At 39.3% G+C, this 23,934-nt stretch overlaps 1 protein-coding gene across 1 annotated transcript in view; it reads left to right on the top strand.

Moving 5' to 3' along the window:
* Positions 1-17,452: 17,452 nt before the first annotated feature.
* Positions 17,453-23,934, top strand: part of ADAMTS20 (ADAM metallopeptidase with thrombospondin type 1 motif 20) — a 203,249-nt gene continuing 196,767 nt past the window's right edge. The window contains exons 1-2 of the mRNA XM_044227762.1: positions 17,453-17,548; positions 19,478-19,836. Of these exons, the coding sequence (XP_044083697.1) occupies positions 17,509-17,548; positions 19,478-19,836 (399 nt within the window). The 5' untranslated portion in view covers positions 17,453-17,508. The remainder of the gene's footprint in view (positions 17,549-19,477; positions 19,837-23,934) is intronic.

Raw genomic sequence — 23,934 nt, 5'->3', positions numbered from 1 at the left:
CTGAGCCTGACACAGGGCTCAATCTCATAACCCCGAGATCATGACCTGAGCCAAAATCAAGACTCGGACACTGAACCCGCTGAGCCACCCTGGCATCCCCCCAAAACAGTTTTTTCCTGCTGCGTCTTCTTTCTCCATCAGACAACTTTCTCAGGCAGGGGTTAGGTAGACGACTCTCCTAGGCTAAAATCTGACTTACTTCAATGACATTTGCTTGGCCCATCAGAACGCTGTGCAACCAACTCTGCAAAGTTTTGGAAATGCAAGCTGGCCGCTTCCACAACTGCTCTCTTTTCTCTACTCACTTAGCAGACAAAGGCAACTGTAGCCATGCACCACCTCCACGCTGCTCCAGGCGAGAGTCAGATTCATAGATTCTGCGCTCTGATCTCCAGGAATTCATTTGATGCCCTCAGGGGCTTTCATACTTCACTCTTGTATTAGCCTAGGATGAGCCAAGGAATTTATGCAGTTGAGGAAGCATCTAGTCGGGGAATGAGATGCCAGTTGACTTTCCCTATGAATATGGTACCCCACAATTCTATCTAAAGATTTCTCCTTGCCTTCTATCACTAGGGAATCGTCCTACAAATTGCCCTAGAAGGAATGTCTCTCTAATAAATCTCTAGCTTTATCTTCAATAGATTGTTCAAGAGGTGACAGTTTCTGGAACAGTTGGAAAACCTATCAATAAGTCCTGTGATGATGGGACGCCTGGGTGGCTCAGTTGGTTAAGCAGCTGTCTTCGGCTCAGGTCATGATCCCAGGTCCTCGGATTGAGCCCCACATCCGGCTCTCTGTTCCACGGGGAGCCTACTTACCCCGCCCCCTCTGCCTGCCTCTCTGCCTACTTGTGATCTCTCTCTCTTTGTCAAATTAAAAATAAATAGATAAATAAAATCTTTAAAAAAATTCATATTCCTGTGAGAACATAACAAATTGAAAGTACATATATGCCTTTCCACATGCAATTTGCCTGTAAGTAGTCTACCCTCTTCTTACTTTATACTTAGACTTTGTACTGATTTCTTTTGGTTCTGAAGACAAGTGGGCAATGCCTTATTTTCATAGTGGATGAAGAAATCCATGTGTTTAGCATTGATTTCAATACATATTTATCAAAATGTATTAAGTTTGCAACATGGGTGGCCCTGTTAGGTCCTTGGAACATAATGTAAAAAGACATGATCACTGCCTTCAGAGGCTGACAATGATATTAGCTAGAAATATGAGAAATCTTGGGTCCCCTTGGAAGTTTCAATATTCATGAATTTAAAATTATCTTAAAGCCTGGCAAAAGCTATGTAGTTTCCATTAAGTGGCATGATCTCAGGAATCCTTAGAAGCACCGTTTTATTTTTCTCAATATCTTTTTTAATGAGGTGATGGGGTTCTGTTGAGGAAAATGGCCTAAACAGCAGTCTAATACCACTTCAAACTTCTCCAACCTTAGGAGACTTCTCCATACTTCCAGGCCACCCTGTAACATTTCCCTCTCTATCTCCATCGGTGGCCTTAGCAGGACCAAAAGACCCTTTAAACCTTCTCAACTCACCCCAAACTTCTTACCCCTGTCATGCCCTTCCTTTTTAGAAGGTAACTTAGTTACTTACATCACAGGGAAACCTGAAGTCTAAGCGTAGAATTCCCTCAATTGCCTGCCTCCACACTGATGTATTTATCGAATTTTAACCCACCCTCTTACCAGCTGGTTATGTCTTCTTTCCCTGGGCCAAACCATCCACCACTTCCCAGAATCCCATCTTTGGTCTCCTTTCTCCTCTCAGTTCTAACTACCTGCTCTCTACCAGCTTCATCCCTCCAGATTTTAAATAGTCTCCTGACACTTAAATTTAAAAAGTTTAGAAAAATGCAAGCCCTTCTTCAACCACATACTTCTCAGAGACCATTCCCTCTTCATAATGCAGTGACTTGAAAGCATGTCTGAGGTCACTGTCTGTGCCTCCTCAGCCTCTATTCCACTTTCATCTACTCCAGTTTCATACCAATGGCCCTAGCAAGGTCATCAATGATTTCCTTTTCATGAACGCCGATAACATATTTATCATTCCTCATTCTATTTGGCCCTCCCTCTTAGTTGACTACTCCCATTCTTCTGGAAATGCTTGGGCTCATAAATCTTAATTTTCTGTCCTGATTCTTTAAAACACTATCTTAAAATGAACCACCCTAAAACTTGTTTCCAATCCCAGTTGTAATAAACTAATCCCTGGAAGAGAGGATTTAAATAAGTTCACATGTGGGGCTTTGTAATAATAATTGAGACTCATGCCTACCAGTTCTCACTGATTGGCCATAGATGTGGTTTCCATGATGATTTCACACATAGCTCAGGGTCCCCACCCTGCTCCTCCTACCTTCATTGTAGCTTACATTAAATGAGACAAAGAGCTAATAAGAATTATTAATAAATATTTCAATGTTATAAATGCTGATACAGATCCTGGAAAACCATTGTCAAAAATAGATAATTGGGGCGCCTGGGTAGCTTGGTCAGTTGTGTCAAATTCTTGATTTCAGTTCAGGTCATGATCTCAGAGTCATGAGATTGAGCTCTGCATCAGGCTTGGCACTAGGCATGGAGGCTGCTCAGGATTCTCTCTCTCTCCTCCTCTGCCCCTCCCTCACTTTCACTCGGGCACGCACTCTCTCTCTGTTTCTGAAAAAAGAAAAAAGAAAATTAGCCTACCATTTCTTATTTTCTATTTCTTCAAGGAAATGAATATCCAGGTATTTTCAAAGTTCCAAGTCCATAGGGCGCAGCTTGGTGCGCTTGCTAGAATTTTTGTTTCCTTCAAGAAGAATGGAGAAATATGATGTTAAGAGATGGTAATATATTATTTGCATTTCAGCAATGTTTCTAATTTGGGTTCCACGATCTTTGTGTATTCTTAGCATCATCTCATAGGGAAAAGAAACTTAGGGTAGGATTTACGTGTATTTCTCTAAAACCATGTGGGTGAAGAAAGATTCCTGAGAGTTTGCTTAATTAGCTACGTCAGACTGAAAATCATTTCATCTTCTAATCATATACGTTGAATAATTTTAGTCAAGCAGATTATGTGATATATAGAGATATAGATAATAGATTATGTTCATAGTTTCAAAAAAGTGTGTAATATTAATTCAACAAAACTACATTTTGTTTTTACTATGTTATGTGAAAGGGACCTGTGTTTTTCCTGAAAACAGATTGAAAATTTCTTATAGAATATTAGCAAAACATTTTAAGATCCTCAACAGAGGCCTTGAGGTATTTTAAGTTTTGAATATATTCACTACTCAGTTGAAATTAAGTATGCAAATTGGGCAATGAGTTAAAAAATATGTGGTAATACAGTGATAATGTGACTTACTGACACTGCTCATAATTGGGCTCTGAAATGTACACGTTTCCAACCAATTTCCTGTACTTTTAAATAGAATTAGGAAAAAGCAAACAATTGGAAAACTCTATAGAATTATACTTTTTTCATAAGGTGTTTTTCTTACTTTAGCTTTCTGTAAAATTACACCCCTTTACATGAAATGTATTATTGGTCTCAGTTTGCTTGTGTGCATATATGAAGTCATGAAGACATTGTGTTTCTATTAAGAGTTCATTTCAGTTTTCATCACCTTAATACTTTAAATTATTCTTTCTATTGGGGCACCTGGGTGGCTCAATGGGTTAAGCCTCTGCCTTCAGTTCAGGTGATGCGCTCAGGGTCCTGGGATGGAGCCCCGCATTGGGCTCTCTGCTCAGCAGGGATCCTGCTTCCCTCTCTCTCTGTCTGCTGCTCTGCTTATTTGTGATCTCTCTCTCTGTCAAATAAATAAATAAAATCTTAAAAAAATTCTTTCTATATTTATATGCAGTGTGAAAGGATGGATCTGAATAAATTTTGTTTCTATAGAACATCTCAAAATAAACTGTGCAATGTATATTTTTCTCTCTACCCTGTTTATGGAACTTGGTTGACTACATGTAATTCCTCTGAGCTTCACTGCTCTCCTTTGGATGCCGGAATATTTGTTTCAGCTTTTGACTCCCAATCATATCTTGTTTCATTAAGGAATAAAAAATTTCTTCAAGTTTCTGTATTATATCCCAAAGTGCAACATCTATTTTTACCACCTTCCCACTGTAATGAAGAGTCAGTATTTACATTGACCTTCTTCCGCCCCACCGTTTCTTCCATTCTCAGGTGCATCTTGGCTATTTTATACTTTATCTTAAATTATAAAATTATAGACAAATAAAATGTTAGGCTTGTAGATAGTTACAGAAGCTATCCAGTACAGTCTTTGCAGTAACTAGGGAAGGAAACACTTTGAGACCTCAAGACTAAAATATTTGACATACTTGTTCTTTGATGTGACAGTGTCCTTGAGAATCACTCTAAGCAGTCTGTAGTTCTAGAAAATACATAATTATATTTTTTTGAGAAATGAGGTAATATATATTGAAATGAAAAAGCCTGGATGAATTTTTGCTTGGTGTCATATTCTCCTGAGTGCAGACATTTACTTGGCTCTTTGCAGACACCACGAGTCTTATATTTAAACCACTCAGTCATCATCATGTTAGTCTGATGGCTTTCCAGGCACCTCCCCAGCTAGAACATTGCTGTATTATTAGCTCCTCCCATTGCTTCCAGAGGTTTGTAATTCAAACTGGACCTTGGAGAGAGCACTCCTTTCTTCTTTAGCCCTGGGAGTGATGCCATCCTTTCCTTCATTGGAATGCTAAAGGCTCCTTGCCTTATTTTCACCTCATATTGGTTATATTCCATTTTTATTTGGCAGTCAATCATGTCAAAGGAGTCAGCTTCAAGACTGGCTCCTGTGTTTTCTGATCTATCATTTATTTTCTTCTGGCAAAAAATTATACTGGTTAAATGCCACAGTGTCTATTTTCAATTTAACACCTTCTTTTTTTTTCCAATTTATTTATTTTCAGAAAAACAGTATTCATTATTTTTTCACCACACCCAGTGCTCCATGCAAGCCGTGCCCTCTATAATACCCACCACCTGGTACCCCAACCTCCCACCCCCCCGCCACTTCAAACCCCTCAGACTGTTTTTCAGAGTCCATAGTCTCTCATGGTTCACCTCCCCTTCCAATTTACCCAAATTCCCTACTCCTCTCTAACACCCCTTGTCCTCCATGCTATTGGTTATGCTCCACAAATAAGTGAAACCATATGATAATTGACTCTCTCTGCTTGACTTATTTCACTCAGCATAATCTCTTCCAGTCCCGTCCATGTTGCTACAAAAGTTGGGTATTCATCCTTTCTGATGGAGGCATAATACTCCATAGTGTATGGACCACATCTTCCTTATCCATTCATCCGTTGAAGGGCATCTTGGTTCTTTCCATAGTTTGACGACTGTGGCCATTGCTGCTATAAACATTGGGGTACAGATGGCCCTTCTTTTCATGACATCTGTATCTTTGGGGTAAATACCCAGGAGTGCAATTGCAGGGTCGTAGGGAAGCTCTATTTTTAATTTCTTGAGGAATCTCCACACTGTTCTCCAAAGAGGCTGCACCAACTTGCATTCCCACCAACAGTGTAAGAGGGATCCCCTTTCTCCACATCCTCTCCAACACATGTTGTTTCCTGTTTTGTTAATTTTGGCCATTCTAACTGGTGTAAGGTGATATCTCAATGTGGTTTTAATTTGAATCTCCCTGAGGGCTAATGATGATGAGCATTTTTTCATGTGTCTGATAGCCATTTGTATTTCTTGATTGGAGAAGTGTCTGTTCATATCTTCTGCCCATTTTTTGATGTGTTTGTCTGTTTCGTGTGGGTTGAGTTTGAGGAGTTCATTATAGATCCTGGATATCAACCTTTTGTCTGTACTGTCATTTGCAAATATCTTCTCCCATTCCGTGGGTTGCCTCTTTGTTTTTTTGACTGTTTCCTTTGCTGTGCAGAAGCTTTTGATTTTGACGAAGTCCCAGAAGTTTATTTTTGCTTTTGTTTCCTTTGCCTTTGGAGACGTATCTTGAAAGAAGTTGCTGTGGCTGATATCGAAGAGATTACTGCCTATGTTCTCCTCTAAGATTCTGATAGATTCCTGTCTCACGTTGAGGTCTTTTATCCATTTTGAGTTGATCTTTGTGTATGGTGTAAGAGAATGGTCGAGTTTCATTCTTCTACATATAGCTGTCCAGTTTTCCCAGCACCATTTATTGAAGAGACTGTCTTTTTTCCACTGTATATTTTTTCCTGTTTTGTCGAAGATTAATTGACCATAGAGTTGAGGGTCCATATCAGGGCTCTCTACTCTGTTCCACTGGTCTATGTGTCTGTTTTTATGCCAGTACCATGCTGTCTTGGTGATCACAGCTTTGTAATAAAGCTTGAAATCAGGTAAGGTGATGCCGCCAGCTTTATTTTTGTTTTTCAACATTTCCTTAGCGATTCGGGGTCTCTTCTGATTCCATACAAATTTTAGGATTATTTGCTCCAGCTCTTTGAAGAATGCCGGTGGAATTTTTATCGGAATGGCATTAAAAGTATAGATTGCTCTAGGGGGTTAAAAGAAAGTTATTTTTGTTTTTCCTAAGTATAACATATCTTTGCTTTAACATAGAATTTTAAAAAATGATAATAATTCTTTTGACCTTTTTTTATCCCTAATAGATTCTAGAATTTTATCTTGTTAACAAAATGAAATGTAAAATATATTCCTTATTGAGTACTTGCCTAGAAGGAAACATTTTATTAATATGGATTTTAGACCATGAACTATCAAGAACTTGTTTTCAAGAGTATTTGGCCAAAAGACCAATTTTCAGGATCAAGACACCTCAGTTTATTCTAATATAAAGACTTTTTAAGCAGATAAAAATTGTGTCCGTGTTTAGAAAAACTTACTTTCTTTTAAAGCAGTTGACTCTTAAAAACTCATTTTCTTTTAGAGCAGTTGACTCTTCCAATTATATTTCATTTTCATGAAATATTAACATCTGAATAGAAAGTCAGTTGGCATATTCAATGAGAATCCACTGTGTCAGAAAAATACTTGTATCAAGGAATCCTATAATATTTGTAACAACCAACAGGTTATGGACCTTAACATGCAGTATAATATAAAAGGTCAAGAAGTTACAAATAAAATGTAAAATGATGATTAAATTCATCAGAATTCTACACTCTCCTGAGTAGACTTAGCACTACATAGTTCAAAAGAAAACCAATGAATTATTCATGAATCCCTTAAAATCAAGAAAAATGTATTGAATTCTATTCCCCTCCCTTCCCTTCTTTTCCTATCCTTCCTTTTCTTCTTTTTCTAACTTGTGAGCTAAATATCTTGTAGTTAGCAATGTATTTTAATTAAATACAAGTATGTTCTTTGGATGAAAATATATACCTCTTTCTTTCTTTTTTATTTTCTATTTCTATCATTTTTTAAAGACTTATTTATTTGAGTGAGAGAGAGAGAAGAGAGAGAGAGAGAGAGAGCGCGCTCCAGAGGGAGAGGGGCAGAGAGTAGGGGAGAGAATCTCAGGCAAACAGTACCCCCCTCCCAAGTACAGAGCCCAAAGTAGGGCTTGAACTTGCCACCCTGAGATCATGACCTGAGCCAAAATCAAGAGTCAGTCACTTATCCATCTGAGCCACCCAGGTACCCCTGCAAATAATTCTTTATTTTTAAAAGAAAAATTCAATATGTGGTTAAGTGACAGAAGATAGCCATGGAAGATACTTATTGTTAGAATTTTCCTGGTATTTTTGGCTCATGAGATTCTAGTTATAGGCTCTGGTTATTGGGTTAATGTGGGTCTGGGGGGGGGAATTAAATATTTACTTCAAAAGATTATTTTAATATTTAATTACTTGAAATACTTTTAAAGTTTTTCTACATAGGTTTTCTCTATAGTAAAATATTTTAATTAAAATGTTTAATATAGTATTATACATATACATATATATCAGATAAATGATACATAGCATTATGATATGAAAATATACATCATAAGAGTGCAGATATATGAACTTTCACAAACCAAATCTACCTGTACAACTAGAACCCAGGTAAAAAAACAGAATTTTACCAGCATCTTAGAAGTCCATTCATGTTTATTTCAATCTCTATTCTCTCAACCCTAAGGGTTAGGCACTATTTTGACTTCTAACGACATTGAATAGTTTTGCCTGCTCTTGTATATTACATAGAGATCGAATCATGCAGTAGGTACTCTTTTTGGGGTGTGGCAGGGGATCTGGGTCTTTCTATAAAAATTATTTTTGAGATTCATTTGTGTTGTTGCCTGTTGTTGTAAGATTGTATATTCTCATTCTGGTTAGAATTCCATCCGTGTACATATACCGCAATTCACTGATCTGTTGTACTATTGATTGGCTTTTGGGTAGTTTCCAGGTTTTGACTATTACGGAGATAGTGCTTATGTGAACATTCTGGTACATCTCTCTCTCCAAACTTATGGATGCATTTCTTGTGGAGATGTGCTCAGGAGTTGTACAGTATTTATATACTTAGCTGCTTCCGGAGTGGTGGTAGCTCTTTGTACCCCCACCTGCAATGTCTGGGAGCTCCAGTTATACCCAGTCCTCGTCACCATCTGATAGTTTCTGTTCATTTTTCCCCCCGTATCTTTAAGTGTATTCATTTTCCCGGTGTGTGGTAGCACTCACTGTGTTTTCTATTTGCATTTCCTTCTCAACCAATAGGAACACATTTTCCTATGTGGGCTATTTTGAAATTTTCCTTTATCAAATATATTTTTAAGTCTTTTGACTCTTTTTCTATTTGGTCATCTGTCTTTTCCTGATTTGATGGAGGATTTCCTAATGTGCCCTGGATACAAATTTTTTTTCAGATAAATGTACTACAAATAATTTTCCTCACACTTCCTACTCTCTTCATTGTGTCTTCAAAAGTTCTTAATTTTACCATCATCAAGATGATTCTTATGTAGAAACTAGTCCTTTGATATATATGTATGACTTCCAAATAATTTTTTCTTGTTTTTTATTTAAAAATTTTAAAATTATGTTCAGTTAGCCACCATATAGTATATCACTAGTTTCTGATGTAATGTTCAGCGATTCATTAGGTGCGTCTAACACCCAGTGCTCATCATCACATGTGCCTCCTTAATACCCATCACCCAGTGACCCCATCTCCCAACCCCTTCCCCTCTGAAACCCTACAAATAATTTCTTCCACATTTTTTATTCTTCTAATAAATAACAAATAATAATAATAATGTCTTTTGATGAACAGAATTTCCTAATCTTACTACAATCCAGTTTATCATTTTTGGTTGACATATATTCTTCTAAAGAAAGTTTTGCCTACTCCAAGGCCATAGATATGTTATCCTGTTTTCTTTAAAAACACAATTGCTTTATCTTTTACATTTTGATTTTCAATCCATCGAGAACTGATTTTTAGGTATGTTGTAAGGTAGGAAATCACATTTTAATTATTCTTACTTAAGGCATATGTGCTAATCGTAGAGAAACATGGAGAATAGACATTAGCTGTGATCTACTATCCAAGGATACCATCACTGTTACTGTGATGCATCTTTTCACACACAGATTTTGTTATTATTTATTAATTTCTTTACTTTTTGGTATTATCATAAAACTTACTTTCAGCTATATATTCCTTTCATGTTTGTATTTCTTTCAGCTATATAAACTGAAAATAAGATGTCTAGTTCTTTTCATTGTAAATTCACTCTTGTCACCCATGACGAAAAACAAAACAAATCACAAAAGTTTGTCCTTAGGATAATGTGAATATCTTTTTTGTTTTTAGCTTCACATATTACAGATTCACTTCTCAAATGGACTTTGAATCTTCCTCCTCCTGTGACAAATTTTTCCACCAAGGTAAGTTAAACATATTATCTTTAGTGTAATTTTAAGGCCTATAGGTTGTTTTCTAACTCTTTCATTTCTGTTAGTATCTTCATTAATTCCTTTATTCCACTATCTTTTACTCTTTTACCAATATTTGAATTATTTGCTGAATTAATTTTTCATTCCTTTTTTTTTAAAGATTTTATTTATTTATTTGACAGACAGAGATCACAGGTAGTCAGAGAGGCAGGCAGAGAGAGAAGGGAAGCAGGCTCCCCACTAAGCAGAGAGCCTGATGTGGGACTCGATCCCAGGACCCTGAGACCATGACCTGAGCCGAAGGCAGCGGCTTTAACCCACTGAGCCACCCAGGTGCCCCAATTTTTCATTCCTTTTTAAAAGTGATCTAAAATTTCTATCTCTATCCCATACGTTCAGATATATAGCTTTTTATTATTGCTGACTTTCTAAACCAATTCTTCAACATGTTTCCATTTTTCTACTTGACCCAAGACTTTTAAAACTTTCTCTATAACAAACTTCGATTTTTCTGCTTTTGTTATTTTTTAGTTTTATTAAACTGTGACCAGAGAATGTTGTCTGACTACTTTTATTTTTTGGAATTTATGAATGTTACACACTTATACAAAAGGTATATTTTCAAGACAGAACTATTTTATTAGTTATATTATATAGGTCTTCTGTATTCTCACTTATTACGTTCTTGCCCTTTTACTTTGTTGTGAACTGATAGATGTGAATTAAAAACTCTTACTACTGAACTGTTCTTTCCTGTCTTCTTAGAATACTCAGTTTGTGCTACACGAGACAGTTGCTGTGATATATAGTTATATATTTATAACTGCCATTTATTTTTCTTTCTTTTTCATTTTACTCTAAATATTTGCATTCCATTCTGTTATTCAACATTTATATCAGTCTTAGTTCTAAGTAAAAAGTATTCACAGCTCATTTTCCATTATTTTGCCATAATTCACCCATTCTTTGGCTGGCTGCATTTTGGTCACCAGAAAAATATTCTCTGAGTTCTCGCATATTTAAAACAGTTTGTTTATAGTATGTACTTAAAGGACAGCTTGGCTGGATACACTCACTCCTTGTCTCAAATTTTCTTTTCTTGAGTATATCTATCAAGAATTTGCTTTCTTTATCGTTTGATGTAAAATGTTGCAGTGGAGAAATGTAAATATAACCTACTTATTTTATGCCAATAAATAACATTTATTTTGCTTCACTGGGAAAAAAACGGAAACAAAAGCTTCATTTTAAAGCACAATAGCTTTACTAGGAAATGTCTTGATGTTGACCATTCTCAGTCAATTCTTTGTACTCATTGTGTCTTTATAATACACAGATTTAAGTCTTTAGTTTCAACAAAGTCACTCTTGAATTATGACTTTAAAACATGTTCTGTTTATTTGTTTGATTCTTTTTCCTTCACAGGCTATTCCAAATATGTGTATGTGGCTCTCTCGTGCATATCTTTTCGACTTTTTTTTCTCCCAAATCCACCCACCCCTCTTTCCTCCCTCCCTCCCTTCCTTCCTTTTTTCCTTCCTTCTCTCTTCCATCCTTCCTCTATCCTTCCTTCCTTCCTTCCCTCTTTCCTCTCTTTATTTCCATTTCAATGTGGTCACTTTTCCCATTTTTTCCATATTCCCTCCCCCTACACACGCACTGTCCATTCTCTCTAATGCTGTTTTCAATTTGGTTAAGATGCTTTTCCTCCTCTATTTCTTTTTCGGATTCTGCTAAATCATACTTCATTTCTTCTCTTGTCTTCCTGTATCTTCCCTGGGTTCCTATACTTCTGATTTAGGTCTGACTTCAGAAGAAATCTTTTCATTTTTTAAAAATAATTTATAACAAAATGGTCACACTTCTTATATGCTCCATTGCAAGATTTTTCTGGTGTGTTTTCTTCACCTGTAGATAAGTTTGATGCTCTTTCCCAATTTCTTTCTTATAATATACTGCATTTATTGTGTATAATCCTTTACAGAAAAAGACAACAACCCATTTCATCCTTGAATTCACTTTATTTTCCTGGACCTGCTATTTGTTGGTCTGAGATGTACAGAGTAGCCTTCTAGCTACTCTCTTCCTCTGCTGTCACAGAGACAGGATGCTTCCTATAGCTCTGGCTCCTCTTTGCTATTATTTGCGTAGCCTACTTCCTCTGCTTCTCTGGACCAAACATGGTCCAGGAGGACTTCTGCTAATGGACCTGCTCATGTACACAACCTTTGATGTTCCACACAAGGACTACAGTTTTTACAAAACAGGGTGACCACTCACCTTCAAAAAGTTAGTTTTTTTCTTTTCCTGTGTTACTTGACATGTATCCCTGCTGAGCTCTCTTGCTCCTTTCTGAATATTTTCTTTACTTCCTTTATGTGGCTTCTACCTTCCTTGATTATCATGATCAGTATATGATCTGGGAATTCTCTTTTCTTAAGAGAAATTTCCAGGAGGAGGTGGTAAACCATCTTGATGTGTGCAGCAATATTCACCTTTTAAGTTGATTTTCTCACTATACTCAAATAATATGAAATAGTTCAGCCTTAAAATTAGTGCACATACATGTGAAAAAAATTCCAAAAGAATAGGGAAAGAATAACCCAATGGAGTTAGAAGGAACTCTGCCTCTGGCTCTTACAGGGATGGGATTCATGCCCATTTCCACTAACCAGACTGGAAAAGCTCTCTAATAATGAGCATTGGGTAAGGTACATAGAGCAGCCTTGCTTTGGTAGTGGGGAATAATTATGCTTAGACTGACATTGCTTCATTCTTGCTTAATACATTTTAAAAGAAAGAAGAGCAAAGATCTATTTCCAAGAAATCTAACTGCATCTCAGCCCAAAACTCAAGAGGATTTGTAGGAACACAGATCTATCCAGCATCCACAAAGGTAAAATTCATCCAATCTAAAATTATTAGGCTTTAAAGCAGTAAAGTATGACCAATACTGAGGGGGAAAAATCAGTTAATCAGAACTGACCAAGAACTGACCTATATTTTATTTTATTTTATTTTTTAAAGATTTTATTTATTTATTTCACAGAGATCACAAGTAGGCAGAGAGATAGGCAGAGAGAGAGAGAGAGAGAGAGAGAGAGAGGAGGAGGAGGAAGCAGGCTCCCTGCAGAGCAGAGCCTGATGTGGGGCTCAATCCCAGGACCCTGGGATCATGACCTGAACTGAAGGCAGTGGCTTTAACCCACTGAGCCACCCAGGTGCCCCTGACCTATATTTTAGAATAGACATCAAAAGAATGATTTTAACTACATTCCATATGTTCAAAAATTAAGTAGAGGCATGTAAGATAAAAAATTCCCAAACTAAAGTTTTAGAGATAAAAATGACAGTGTGTGACATGAAAGATACTGCGAATACAATTAATTACAAATTAGATATTGCAGTAGAAAAGAATAGTGAATTTGACGATGTCAGTAAAAATTATCCATTTGAGACACAGAAAGGAAGAAGAGAATTTAAAGCAATAACAGAGCTTCAGAGAGTTATGGGACAACTGTGTGCTGTCTCATGTATGCATAACTGGAGCCCTGAACAAGAGAGGGAACAAAAACTTACATTTGAAAAATAAAAAAAATACATAATTTTTATAAAAAATAATGCATTATATATTCACTAGCATATTTAATAAAATTTGAAAAAAAGAAAAAATAATGACCCCAAATTTTACAAATTTGATGAGAATAATAAACTCATAGTCTCCCAAAACTCCATGGACTCCAAGCATAAGAAATATTAAAAAAAAACACACATTAAGATATACCATAAATAAATTAAATGAAACTAGTGTAGAAAATCTTAAAAGCAGTTATGACAAAAGATATCTTATATACAGAAGATGAAGACTGATTTCTTGTTATAAAAATGCAAAAGACAGTAGACCAACAGCTTTCAAAATGTAAAAGGAAAATAACCCTTTCAACCTAGAATTCTATACCCAGAAAAAATAGTTTTCAAAAATAAACTTAAAACAGGGAGGTGGGGGGGATGAGTAACTGAGTAATGGACATTAAGGAGGGCATGTGATATAATGAGCACTTGGTATTATGTAAAACTGATGAATCACTAAACTCTACCTCTGAAACTAATAGCATACTATGCTAATTAATTGAATTTAAATTAGAAAAATACAAAAAAATTAAAAAGAAAAGAAGCATGGTCAGGAAAGAAAGAAAGAAAGGCAGACAGACAGACAGAAAAAACTCATCTCCAGTAGAACCTGCACTACAAGAAGTGTTAAAGAAAGCCTTTCAGGCAGAAATAACATCAATGCAAAGTAGGATTTGTAATATATGCAAAAGTTGAATGTATGATGACAACAACAGCACCAAAGTTGGGAGGGATGGAATTGAATTTGCATACTAGAAGGTAGTCAGAGATGAGTTAAAGATGTATTTTATAATTTTATAATTTATAAAATACATCCTAGATTAACCACCAAATAAGGAAAGAGTTATAGCTAACACAGATTAAGTGAGATGATAGAACACATTTAGTTAAACCAAAAGAAGGCAGAAAAAAGAAGAATAGAACAATTAAAAAATAAATAGCAGGATGACAGACTTAAATATAAATATGTTAATTATAATATTAAATTTAAATGGTATAAATATCCTAATTAAAAGCAGACGGTAAGATTGTCTGGTACTTTGCCTATTCTTTAAGTTATATAAATTTTAGTATTAGTACTTATTTATGTAATGAATAATAACTTTTTTTCTATTCTAAGAGGACACATTTAGTGCTGGGAATACTTCTTCAAACAGCTTGTTTGTGGTCTCTCCTCACATGACTTTTACAATCTGGTGCTGAACGCAGGCAAGTACATAAAAAATTAGAACAGAGTATAATAATTGCTTGGGCAGAGGAGCTTGATTCTTCTCTGTATACCTGGAAATAACAATGCTTTAAAAATTGACATAATGAGGGCCCCTGGATCGCTTAGTGGGTTAAGCCTCTGCCTTTGACTCGGGTTGTGGTCTCAGAGGCCTGGGATCGAGCCTAGATTCCGGCTCTCTGCTCAACAGGGAGCCTGCTTACCACCCCACCCCCCCACCCACCTCCTCCGCCTGCCTCTCTTCCTACTTGTGATCTCTCTCTCTGTCAAATAAATAAAATCTTTTAAAAAAATTGACATAATGACCATAGCTTGTACTGTTTTAATTATAATGATGGATAACTTCCCATACCTGCTACAATATATAGCATTTCTACTTAGCAACCAGCCATTTGTAATTAAGAATGGAGCAGCATCTGTGGGATTTCCTGCTAAACCCACTACTGTGCATTTATCATTTTCCAATTCTATCCCCCTATTAGGTCAGTGGTTCTCAAGTGAGGTCAATTTTGCTCCCAGGGGACACATTTGACAATGTCTGGAAATGTTTGGGGTTGTCACAACAGAGGTGGGGGACTATTGGCACTGAGTGAGTAGACACCAGGGATGCTGCTAAACATTCTATATTGAATAGGGCAGCTCCCCTCCCCCCATAACAAAGACCCACCTAGCTCCAAAACTGCTTCTGTTGAAAAAACCTAAACTTCTATGACCAATTCATCCCAGTTTGCCCAGGACTTCCCAAGTTTTAGCACAGAAAGTCTTGCTTCTCAGGAAACTCCCAGTCTCAGGTACACAGTGAAGACTGATTACCTACTTCCAACCTACCAGTATTAGAAAAGCACTTTCTATTCAATTAGCTGTTCCTTTTGGTGTGAACATCAGTCCCAAATTATAAGGTAATAAAAATCATAATCAGCATGAACATGCCAAGTGTGTAACCTGTATTATCTCTTTTAATCACCATAACAGTTGCATGAGATTACTATTTTTACCTCTATTTTACAATTGGTTTATAGAGTTTAGGTAAATTGTTGAACTTTACACAGATGGTTGTGGTAGAATTAGTTATAAAAACAAGATCTATCTTGCTTATAGTGAGAATATTCCTGCTTTGCAAGATTGAAAATATTTTCTCTACACTGTGCCAACCTCACAGCATAGCTTATATTCATAATGATGATTGTCACAATTACAAATCAAACAAAATTACATTTAATGTAACTATGGCTTTCATTTTCTGAGTTGCTGGTTACAATCGCAATACATCAGAATTGAGCTGGTATGAAAAGTATAATTTTCTTATAAAAAGTATGGAATCTGAAACTAGGAGGATTTGAGTCTAACCTGATATATGATCTGGGTAAATTACTTAATTTCTGAGTTCTGTGGAGGGAATGTGTAAATTAAACAAGGCAATCTTTCTAAAATCCTTTGTATAGTACCTACATGTCAAAGAAATTCCGTAAGTGGTAGCTATAATTATCAATGTGAGGAAATTGTGTGATTGAAAAGGCATAGATTAGTTGACTCATGGCATTTTCATTGGCAGAGAAGGGGGAAGGAAGAGAGACAATATGAATATCATAACAGTTAAGCCTAATATACTGAAAAGGCATTGAAACCAGAAAGGATTTGTGGAAACCCAGCTCAATTACTTAGATACTATATGAAAATGTAACATTTATCTTCCACAAAATGAGAGGAATAATACTCTTGACTGAGCATAATAAAGATTATAATACCAGGGCACCTGGGTGGCTCAGTGGGTTAAAGCCTCTGCCTTCAGCTCAGGTCATGATCCCAGGGTCCTAGATTGAGCCCAGAATTGGGCTCTCTGCTCAACAGGGAGCCTGCTTCACCCTCTCTCTCTGCCTACTTGTGCTCTCTCTCTCTCTCTCTCTCTCTCTGTGTCCAAAAAAAAAAAAAAAAAGATTATAATACCATAGAATATGCACCTCATACAGCTTCCCAATTCTTTAATAAAAGGTGAAACAGTCCTATTTTTAAAACAGAATTTCCAAAAAACTAGAACAGGCTGCAAATCAAATATTCCACTGCAAAAACTACTTTGAGTGACAAATAGTAATGGAAATGAAGTATTTATTTTGCCTTCGTTGTGTAGATAGCCAGTTACACAGGTGCAGTTCTATTTTCTGTTATTTTTATGAAGGAAAGCATGGCTCCCGGTGTAAAGATACATTTAGAGCTGCAATGTAATTATAATGACTCTAAATTACAATGTACTCAAGTTAACCACTAAATAGACAGGTGTGGGTAAAGTCCGTTTTCATTTTGTTTAGAGGAACAGTATGGTTAACTAAGGGGGGAAATTAGATACCTATGATTCTATGACGGGAGAAACGACACTTGTGAGGAAGGGGTACAAAGGAAGAGGACGGATTGGGGAAGAATTACCATCACAGAGCTGGGTAATTTCTAAAAGTAAAATTAAACTCTCCTTCCTCGAACAAGATTTGTTCACATCCATGGTGAACAACAATTGAACGAAATGTACGATACAAAAGTAAGGAGGCATGCCTTGAGAGGTCAGTTCAAAGCGAACAGAATTTTTATTGTTTAGAATTCAGAGGAGGAAGGCCAGTCAGGAACTAAATGGAGAGTCTATTCCTTTGTGTTTATGATGATTTACCCGTATATTCCTTTACTTTTTCTTTCACAGTTTTTCTCCCCCTTGGTTGGATTTCAAGACAATCTGATCCCTTCCTCCTCCTTTGTTTTCATACAGATGACAGAGAGGAGCAATATGGAACCTGCAAGTCAAACAGGTGAATTTGAGAAATGAGAAAGTAGTTCTGGAATGACAACTGCTTTATGCTGCTAATGAGGTTTATAGAATTTAACAGATACCAGGTGACATAATGGGTGGGACCCAGCGCTACAATCATTGTTGAGGATGATGTAGAGAATTGTGGATACATGGAGTCATTTGGATATCATAAAGAGAGGACAATCGATACTGCAAAACTGCCAGCAGAAAGTCTCATAAAATGACATGCAGATACAAGTTTTGTGGTGCTTGACGTTTCTATAATTTGGGGGTCCCTTTATATGAAAATAAGTACAAAGATGAATATTGGAAGGGAAAAAATCACAAGTACGGGAACCGTGGAGACTGAGATCCTTTTCACCTCGAATTTCCTTAGACAACTGCCAGAAATTCAGCCCCAGAAGTGCTTGCTTGACTACAACCTCACGTTCCCTTCCGCACCTACAATGCTCCTAAACTCCCAGCAACTCCTAGAACACTCAGGGGCCCTCGCCAATGAGACCTGGTCATTCAGCTTCATTGGAGTCATCCCCTGCCTACAGAAACTTCCCGCTGTAGCTTATTTTACCTTGCTTGATTGAGAAGTCTAAAATTACCGTGAAACATAAATAACAGAAACTTTCCAGCTGATGCTTTTCATTTCATTCTAAGAACTAAAAACCTCACACACCTATCACCTGTCTGGACCTCGACCTCGCACAGCTTGTAGCAGTCTCGGGTTTTCCAGGTCCCGGTATCATGTCCCGCTGGCCCTCGGACTAGACACAGCACGCCGCTCTCCCAGCGCTGGAGCCCGCGGGGACCGCACTCTTCGGAGTTGGGGGCGGGCTGCACGCGGGAGGGCGAGCCGGGGCCGCGCCTCCTGCTGATTGGCCGGGTCCGGCCCCTAGAGGCGGGCTCTCCCCCGCGTTCGCCCGGCCTGGGGTGGCTATATTGGCACCGTTCCTGCTAGGTTGTGTTGCTTCCTCGCGTTGATCCGGACTTAGGGAGAAGGCGTCTGAGGACAGTGCGGGCGCAGGGAGCGGAGCGAGGCTGCCGAGAGCGAGCCGGGAGCTGTGGGGCTGCAGTGCGATGAAGCAGCGGCTCAGGGAGCGGAGGCTGGCGGTGTGGCGAGAGAGTCCGGCCCGGGGCCGGGACTGCTGCTCCGGAGGCTGCTGAGGCGCCGCGGCGGCCGGCGCAGAGCACGGCGGGCGAGAGGGAGGAGAGGCTGCGGAGCGCGGGGAAGCCGGGCTGGGCGGCCGGCGGCTCGTGTTGGCCTCCCCGGTTGGGATCCCCCGGGTGGAACCATGCGGGTGGCCAAGTGGCTGACGGGGCTGCTCTACCAGATCTCGCTCTTCATCACCAGGTCTTGGGAAATTCACTTCCACCCCAGGCAAGGTAGGGTCACTGAGGGACGCCTCCAGCAGCGAGGTGGGGGCGAGGGGCCCGGGTGGGACAGGCGGGCGGAGTGGGGTGGGTGACTCAGCCCGGTTGTGAGGATCCTGGTCCTGCAGGGGCTCGCGGGACTCCGGGATCAGCCAGCCCCATGCATCCCGAGAGGTTGCGGCTGCGCCGGGTTTCGAGGAATCGCGCGCGCCGGGTCGGGTCTAGCTCCCCGGGCCACGCGGTGGGGGCGCGTGGGGGCAGAGAGGCGCGTGCGCCAGGACCGCACCAGTTGGCGGCTGGGAAGCAAAGAGGTTTGGGAGAAGGAGGTGGCTTGTTCTGGGCCGTGCGTGTCAGGGTCTTTGCTTGGGAAGGTTGGAGTCAGTCCGGGATGTGGGAAAGCCGAGCACGTGTGTGTGTATGTGTGTGCGCGCGCTCTCGCCAGCTTGTGTGCATTCGTCTCGCCTCCGGGTATATTGGGACCTGGGGCGTTTGGTTGAAGTTGGGGGTCGTGGAGTTGGAAGCGCGTAGGGGGAGCTCAGTGGCCATGTTTCTTTGGTTGTAGAAGCCCTGGTAAGAACGCTGGTCTCCTACGAAGTGGTGACCCCCGCGCGGGTCAACGAGTTTGGCGAAGTGTTCCCTCAGAGCCACCACTTCAGCCGGAGGAAGCGCAGCTCGGAAGCTCTAGAGCCCGCGCCTTTCAGGACCCACTACCGGATCAGCGCCTACGGGCAGCTCTTCCAGCTGAACCTGAGCGCGGACGCGGCTTTCCTGGCGGCTGGCTACACCGAGGTGCACCTGGGGGCCCCGGCGCGCGGGGCGGAGCGCGGCGTGGTGCCTCCAGATCTCCGTCACTGCTTCTACCGAGGCCAGGTCAATGCTCGGGAGGATCACACAGCGGTCTTCAGCCTCTGTGGAGGACTGGTAAGCGGCCTCGGGCCCCTCGGCATTTTTCCTGGGATCCAGTTACAGGCTGTGTTAACGGAGTTGGTCAGTCGGGTTTTTCCAAGTTGATGGTTGGTGACCCCAGAGATGGGGCTGGGGTGGGGTTATCAGAGGGATTAATACCTCCATCAACCCAAGCTGGAGGCCACTCTTTCTTGCAATGGCGAGAGGGGTTTGGAGGATCCGTAGTCTACCTGCTGCAAAACTGACCCCTCTGTGCAAAGGTAGGGAGACTCCTGAAAATGTCAGATCTTGAGCGAGGGAATCAGGGAGTGGTCCTATGGGGCCTGTGCCACACGTGAAGTGCCTTTTTCAACAGGAGGTCAGTTGACTTCACTGACACACCAACTCCTGACCACTTAAGCAGACTCCCCTGAATTAAATCTGTTCCTTGAATTTAGAGTAAATGAACATACGTAAAACGAAAATCTCAAAAGGAAAAAGTTGGCTTTCTGGATAGTATGGGGATGGCCACAGAGACTGAATCGGCCCCTGTTCAAAAGGCACTATATCTGACAGTATGTGCGAGGACCTGGTGCCAGCAAGTGAGAAATGTTCATTGGAGTGACAGGAGTAAAAAATGGAGATTTTGTGTAGGGGTGGGGGTGGACCTTACTGTGGAGAGAGGAAATGAAATAAAATAGTGGGTTCTTTGTGTTTTGTTCATCTCCCTTGAAGGCAGAGGTTCTAATCTTTTTTTCCCTCCTTAACCATAAACTTCTTCAGTCTGGTGACACTTAAGACATTTCTCAACATACTTTAAATGTGTAAAATGTTAATTTGCTTCCTGTTAAGGACTAACAGTATCAAAATGTTACAAATACTACAACTTAAGGTTTCATTATACCCTTCATTAATGCACTAAGTGATCTGTTGGGGAGGAGTCTATTTACTGTGGTAGTGATAATGAGTATAAACTCTCCAGATAGCTATGTCAACTCTGATACAAAGGTATCTTACTTACTTACTTACACAATGTCTGTGGTTTTTTACCTACAGTAATAATTAAAGGAAATCTTAAGTATCAGAAGTTAGTGAAAATAGGTCTAACACTTTGCCATCCAAGATTATGAAACCCCCGGTTTTAATAGTTTTTTTTTTTTAAGATTTTATTTTATTTATTTGAGAGAGAGAGACAGTGAGAGAGAGAATGAGCGAGGAGAAGGTCAGAGAGCGAAGCAGACTCCCCATGGAGCTGGGAGCCTGATGTGGGACTCGATCCCGGGACTCCAGGATCACGCCCTGAGCCGGAGGCAGTCGTTTAACCAACTGCGCCACCCGGGCGTCCCGTTAATAGTTAAATTAGATACTTCGTTAACTCGTGATTAAGGACCTGTTCAAGAAGAAACAGCTAGGAATTTGGTTACTGGGTTCTAACATTCAAATGAAATGCTTCATCTTAGGTTAACTGATGTAGGAGGTCTTCCTGGGTGTGAGATTTGGGTCGTTACTAAATACATTTTGAAGGTCTCCTTGCTTTTTTTTTTTTTTCATGCTACTTTGAGCTATAGTTACATGGAATGCCTTGAACAATTTCCTTCCTCTCTGCTGTGTTACATGTAGAAAGTGTGCAACACCAGAATGGAAGAAACACTAGTATTTACACAGTCACTTATATCAAAGGAAAGAAAAATATTCTTTTCTAGAACCTTTCAGAATGGTTAGCTCGTCTGGAAAAATCTAGATTTACTACCACAATTTGTCATGGTTAATGTTTTCTTGATTTAGTATTTCATGGCATGGAAAAACACTCCAGATGGAAAGCATTATTAGTGATATTTCTACTCATGTTGATGCATACTGCTGGTGTAGGTCAAATTATTCAGTGTCCCCTTTTTGAAATCAAGAAACAGTTGGAAATGTTTTTAGGTCTTGACTGGAGTTTATCCTCACCTGTTACTGTGACAATTTGGATATAGTTGTCTAAGGTATGCATTATTAATCTGACTCATGTATGTACTTTGCTTTTGAAAGATTTGTTGCCCTTATCAGACTGGACATCTTGAAAATTTATTTTATACCTATGTGTTTTAATTTCTTTGTAAGGCTGCATTGAGGACATCCATCATCGTAGAGATAGAAAATTTCCAGTAATACAGCAATTACCAGGATCTAAGTATCTTTTAGCAGTGTGATCATGGCCAATCAGCAGTCTAAATTACTAATGAGATTAGTGACGTTTCTTTGACTTTCTCACTTTTGATATTTCCACCAGAACTGATATTAGCTATGTGTTTATAACTGTGTATCTTCTAGCTCCTGAATCAATCATTAACTTCCTTTAGAATAATGGTGTCCTCAAATAGCTGAACCTCTGGTAGGTTCTGCAGTCCATTTGTCATTATATGCAATTCTTCTCAGTCTCAGATTAGTCTTTAGATTTGGATAAAATTGTTGTATCAACAACCTGGACCGGCTGGATTGTTTGTAGATCAACTTTGATATAATGCCTGTGAAGTTACTATTGCTAATCTTCTAGCCCTGCTCTTTCTTGCTTCCGGACTGATGTTTGACTTTGTGTATGTGACCGTGATCTAGCTTTGACCTCTGCCAGTCCATTTAACATGAAGATTGACGTTTACTGAAGGACTGTTAGAGCCAAACTTAAAATTTAGAGTAGTTCTTTTTTCCTAGTTTCTTTTTCCTGCTCTGTTTGCTTTTAATTATAAATGTATGTAATTGTACTTACTTTTCCTGAATATATTGAAATGAGGATGTGATTCCTCTTTTTTCCTGTTAATATTTATTGTCCCCTACATTGCTAGATTCAAGCATACGTTGGCTACTGATGAAAACTGATCCCCAGCAAGCCGTGGTGTTTGTCCTGAGGTCACTGTTCGGGAGGAAGGTAGAGTGATGATCCTTCAGTTGCTCTAGTTGAATTCTAGGCTTGAGAACTTGTGGCCCCCTTTGCTCAGTTGAGGCTCCTGGGCATCTGTCCTGGGCTCTCACCGGTGCTGCCTCTCCCTGCGAGGTCTGACTGCACCACTTATGTGATCTGGCTGCTGCTGTGTTGTGCAGCCATTATCAGTTACTTTGCTTCTGCTGCCGTACCTTCACCATGCAAGGTGGTATAGTGATGCTCTTGGTAACCTTCTAGAACCCTCTAAGGATCTGAAACCCTCTGTAGTATTTGAAAGTCAAGGGGGACTTAGTTCTTCCCTTGACCACATTCTGCCACACCTCTAACTTTGTGGGGGTCCCTTGCAGAGGATCCCTTCCCTGAATCCCACTTAGCATGCTGAAGCACTTCTCTTGGCAGTTCCCTTAAACTAGCATGTCTTCTGCCTCTAGCATCTTCATCCTCAATGGAGAAGTTGGCTCATGGACATCTTGGCATCTGTTTCTTATGTCTCCTGTGCCTCTTTTCTTCTGGAAATGCACGAAGTTCCCCTTCCACATCTTGTTTAGTTGATCAGTTCCTCTTCCACCTTGCACTTCAGGTAGCATCTGCCCTCTCTCTGGTGGCTACTGAGGAATGTCTATGTTAGAGGAAGGGAATGAAAACCAAAACGTTTTTGAAATATCTCCATGCACCCATTTTTAAAAAATTGACACTCAACATCAATTGGATTTAGTGGAATGCTAGTGTTGCTTTAACCCTAAGTATGCAAACTTTAATTTCTCTATAGTTATTTTTTTTCCCGTTCTTAGAAGTCTTGGTATTTACATATTTCACTAAATCACTGAACTTTGATTAGTAGCTTTCAGTGTTTTGGGCCCAAGAACCAGAAAGGGCGAAGTGTCTGCCAGAAGTCTTGTTTCATATATGTATAACTTCTGCTTTTCTGTTTAATTTCTCATAAGTATAACATAATTCAAACATGTCTAAACAGATTTATTCATTTTTAAAATCTACAGTAGATGTGAAATTGGAACTGAATCCTAAAGTTACCTGTAAGTCCTAACTTTTTTAGTCCATTGCTTCAACTCTTACAGAATGTATAGTTATCAGACCTTAATACCTCTATATCCAGCTTTAAGCTTTGTTTTCATGGTCGTTTTCTCTATCTTCTCATAATGTTAGCACTATTGCCAGTGTAGAGGTCAGTATTTTTCTGAGCTGAATTTTGGGTG

The sequence above is a fragment of the Neovison vison genome, chromosome 12 (genome assembly GCF_020171115.1).
Source record: "Neovison vison isolate M4711 chromosome 12, ASM_NN_V1, whole genome shotgun sequence".
NCBI lineage: Eukaryota > Metazoa > Chordata > Mammalia > Carnivora > Mustelidae > Neogale > Neogale vison.
The sequence above is the reverse complement of the archived record's forward strand: the minus strand, read 5'-3'. Positions and strand labels throughout refer to the sequence as shown.